At 37.8% G+C, this 4,180-nt stretch overlaps 1 protein-coding gene across 1 annotated transcript in view; it reads left to right on the forward strand.

Moving 5' to 3' along the window:
* Positions 1 to 4,180, forward strand: part of PATL1 (PAT1 homolog 1, processing body mRNA decay factor) — a 34,258-nt gene that overhangs the window by 17,857 nt on the left and 12,221 nt on the right. Inside the window, exons 11-14 of the mRNA XM_017498886.2 lie at positions 152 to 275; positions 894 to 991; positions 1,705 to 1,764; positions 3,267 to 3,415. Coding sequence (XP_017354375.1) covers positions 152 to 275; positions 894 to 991; positions 1,705 to 1,764; positions 3,267 to 3,415 — 431 coding nt within the window. The remainder of the gene's footprint in view (positions 1 to 151; positions 276 to 893; positions 992 to 1,704; positions 1,765 to 3,266; positions 3,416 to 4,180) is intronic.

Raw genomic sequence — 4,180 nt, forward strand, 5'->3', positions numbered from 1 at the left:
TTGATAAAGTAAATTTGTAGCAATCTAACAAAATTATAGATCAGTACATTTCTAGAGTTGAACTTGTGTTACTGTCACTGGTATAAATTATTTAATGGTAACAGTCATGTTCTATGCTTGTGTTAAAACTGAAATCATCTTCTCATGGTAGAATTACTTTGAAAAACTGGAGAAACTGTCAGCTGCTGAAGAAATACAAGGTGATGGCCCTAAAAAGGAGCGCACCAAGCTTATCACCCCTCAGGTGGCCAAACTAGAGCACGCCTATAAGCCAGGTAAGGTCCTCATAGGAAAAATGCCCATAATAAAAGCAATTTAAGAAGCTGCTGATGTGATTAAATATAGATATTTGTATAAGTGGAAGGATGTATAAAGATGTTTCAAAGTGATTTTAAAAGTACTGTTGTCCTTAATAAATACAAAAGTCAGCCTTTATTCAAGCCTGGACTGAATCTTTTTTTGAGAAAAGATTCTTACTCTGTCACTCAGGCAGGAGTGCATTGGCGCAATCTCAGCTCGCTGCAACCTCCGCCTCCTAGGCTTAAACGATTCTCATGTATCACCCTCCTGAGTAGCTGGGATTACAGGTGTGTGCCACCATATCCAGCTAATTTTTGTATTTTTAGTAGAGATGGGGTTTTGCCATGTTGGCCAGGCTGGTCTCAGACTCCTGGCCTCAAGTGATCCACCTGCCTCCACCTCCCAAAGTGCTGGGATAACAGGTGTGAGTCACCACACCCGGCCTAAATAATACATTGACTTTTGTTGTAAATTATTAGATTATGAATAAAGGACAGAGGAAGGTAAAGAACTTTGAACACTGCCTGCCTGCATTGATGACTTTTTATTTTGTTGGAACTTTTTTTTTTTTTTTTTTTTTTTTTTCTTTGCAGTACAATTTGAGGGCTCTTTGGGAAAGCTTACTGTTTCTAGTGTGAATAATCCCCGAAAAATGATTGATGCTGTTGTGACATCTCGGAGTGAGGATGATGTAAGTGTCAAACAATTGTCTGTTTAAGAACATGTGATTTGTGACCACTCTTTTAAGGTCACCATGGAATGAGATCAGGCATGGTAGAGTTGTTTGTTGTCTAACCTGGGTCCTCCCACCTTGTCATGAATTCTGGTTTTCCAGAGATATGCTGCGATATTAACACCTTCATTTCTAAGGTAGCCAGGCAGAGATTAGGGTGGCAGGAGTCTTTGGAATGGGTAGCTCTGGCTGCAAACAGCATGTATTTACTGCAGTTTGATGTTTAAAAAAATTATCATTTCCTATGTGTTTTAAGATTTTCAGGAAAAGGATCAGAAAAAAATAATTATGGGATTCTAGGTTTAGTACCTGAGTGATGAAATAATCTATACAACCCCTGTGACACGAGTCTACCTATTTAACATGTGCCCTATAACCTGCACTTGTACACTTGAACCTAAAATTAAAGTTTAAAAATAAAAAAGATTGTTATATTTCATATGATTTCTTTATCCAGATTACCCTTTGCCTATCTATGAATGTAATTTGATAGTTTGTAGATTGATTCAGTCAACTCTGATCTTTGTTCATAGGATTGTTTTAGATTATTAATTTTCAGAGAATCAATTATCTTCTCAAAGTATTGTCACAAATGAACCTACAGATGCACACCTGGTAAATTATTTTAACAGAGGTAAAGAAGTTGCATTGAAGAGTCTTGTCTTTTTTAGGAGACAAAAGAAAAACAAGTTCGAGACAAGAGGAGAAAAACCCTTGTCATAATTGAGAAAGTAAGTTTTAGAATTTGTTACTATAGTTTGTTTCAAATATGGAACTGTCAGATGTATGCATACACTAAAACTGAAAGCGTGAGCAATCAATCAGTATTCTTTGGTTTTAATTAATGAATATATTCCTGTAAGGGACTATTGTGTACCAGATCACTCTGAAAGGATTATGGTATGCTTCAACTGTTGGCATCATGGAAAGAGCACTGCAGTTGGAAGTATACGGGGTTTTTGTCGAAGCTTATTCAGTTAATAGCTGAATGTGTTTGGGCAAGTCACCTTTCTAAGCCTGGTAAAATGGGAATAAAAATTACATAGTCCTGCCTATGGATTAATTTAGTTCACAGATATTTATTGGGCACTCCCTGGTTACTGGGCTTTCCTTATCAAGAAGGATGCACGAGATGAAGTGACTATGCAAGACAGGACATCTTTCCTTTGAGTCTTTATAAGTGATAAGATTTCTAGAATCCAAACTTCTTTGGTGCTGAGGAAAATAATAGATATTGATAGTTGATTTGTAAAATGCCAATACCATGTTGTAAGCCATACATCATAGTGGTTAAAAGCATGGATTCTAGAACCAAGCTGTAAATCATACCTTTTCCATTTCTGAGTCTGTAACTTAGGGTAAGTTATTTAACCATTTTATGCTGTCCTCAGTTTCTTTATCTGTAAAGACAGAGATGATAGTAGTTTTCTCTTTGGATTGCTTTTATTATTTTTTTATTTTTTATTTTTTTTGAGACGAAGTCTCACTCTGTCTCCCAGGCTAGAGTGCAGTGTCATGATCTCAGCTCACTGCAACCTCTGCCTCCCAGGTTCAACCGATTCTCCTGCCTCAGCCTCCCGAGTAGCTGGGATTACAGGCTCAGGCCACCTCACCTGGCTAATTTTTTGTATTTTTAATGGAGATGGGGTTTTCCCATGTTGGCCAGGCTGGTCACAGAAAGTATAATTATTTTACTATCTTTGCCTGCTAGAATAGACGTCAGAGAGAGACAAAAAATGGTGATTTGAGGATTTTTTGATATTTTTTAGGAATTTTCATATGGTTTTCTGCATTTTTTTTTTTTTTTTTTTTTCGGAGTTTCGTTTTTGTTACCCAGGCTGGAGTGCAATGGCGCGATCTTGGCTCACCGCAACCTCCGCCTCCTAGGTTCAAGCAATTCTCCTGCCTCAGCCTCCCAAGTAGCTGGGACTACAGGCATGCGCCACCATGCCCAGCTAATTTTTTTGTATTTTTAGTAGAGACGGGATTTCACCATGTTGACCAGGATGGTCTCGATCTCTTGACCTCATGATCCACCCGCCTTGGCCTCCCAGAGTGCTGGGATTATAGGCGTGAGCCACCGTGCCCAGCCTCTGCATTTAAAAAAATAATCTCTGTCTTTCTATAATTTTCATTCTGTTGTCTTTAGTAGTTCTAAACCGTGAAATTGTTTAATTTACGCCCTGTGGTTCTGACCTAGCATGCTGTGGCCTGTTTTTGTCTCCTTTCTTAGACCTACAGTTTACTCCTTGATGTAGAGGACTATGAAAGACGTTATCTCCTAAGTCTAGAAGAAGAGCGACCTGCCCTAATGGATGAGAGAAAGCACAAAATTTGTAGCATGTATGACAACTTAAGGGGGAAATTGCCTGGACAAGAAAGGTAAGCATTGTACAGTTTGAGGAAAACATTAAACTAACTGGACTCTTTCCTCTGTAAAACTGGGCTTCATACCATTTCTGCCTTTTAGGTACCTTTCCCTACCATCTCTATAAGCTCAGAATCTATCCTTTTAACCTAACTCAAATGCCACTTCATTTAAAATATGAATGATCTTTTCCAGGGAGGAAAAAAAAAAAAAACCTCTTTATCCTGAATTTATTCATTCAACAAATACATATTCAGTATCTGCTAGGGACAATGGTAGACACTAGAGATACAATGGGTAACATTATTGGGTTTTTGTTTTTGTGCTTACAGATTGTACCTGATTTATGATTACAATTATTATCTTTAACCTTGTAATCTTTACATATTTCCTTTATTACTAAGATCAGATATACAAACATTTATACTTTCTGGTATTTCCACAGAATATTTATATCCTGTTGAAACAATTCAGTCTTATAATGGGGAATCCCTTTCGTACCCCATTATCTGCAGAAGAATCTTTCTAATGTTAAATGTTCCGTAAATCCTGAACTAGGACTTCTGATAAGGGTCTTTTCTTTTACCCATTCAAGAGAATTGCTGATCCTTCTAAGCCAGGACATATACAAAACCAAACATAAGAATAAGCGTTTTTCTGTAATCCCAGCACTGTGGGAGGCCGAGGCGGGTGGATCACGAGGTCAAGAGATCAAGACCATCCTGGTCAACATGGTGAAACCCCGTCTCTACTAAAAATACAAAAAATTAGCTGGGCAT

This window comes from Cebus imitator, unplaced genomic scaffold (genome assembly GCF_001604975.1).
Source record: "Cebus imitator isolate Cc_AM_T3 unplaced genomic scaffold, Cebus_imitator-1.0 Scaffold253, whole genome shotgun sequence".
In the NCBI taxonomy this organism is placed as follows: Eukaryota; Metazoa; Chordata; class Mammalia; order Primates; family Cebidae; genus Cebus; species Cebus imitator.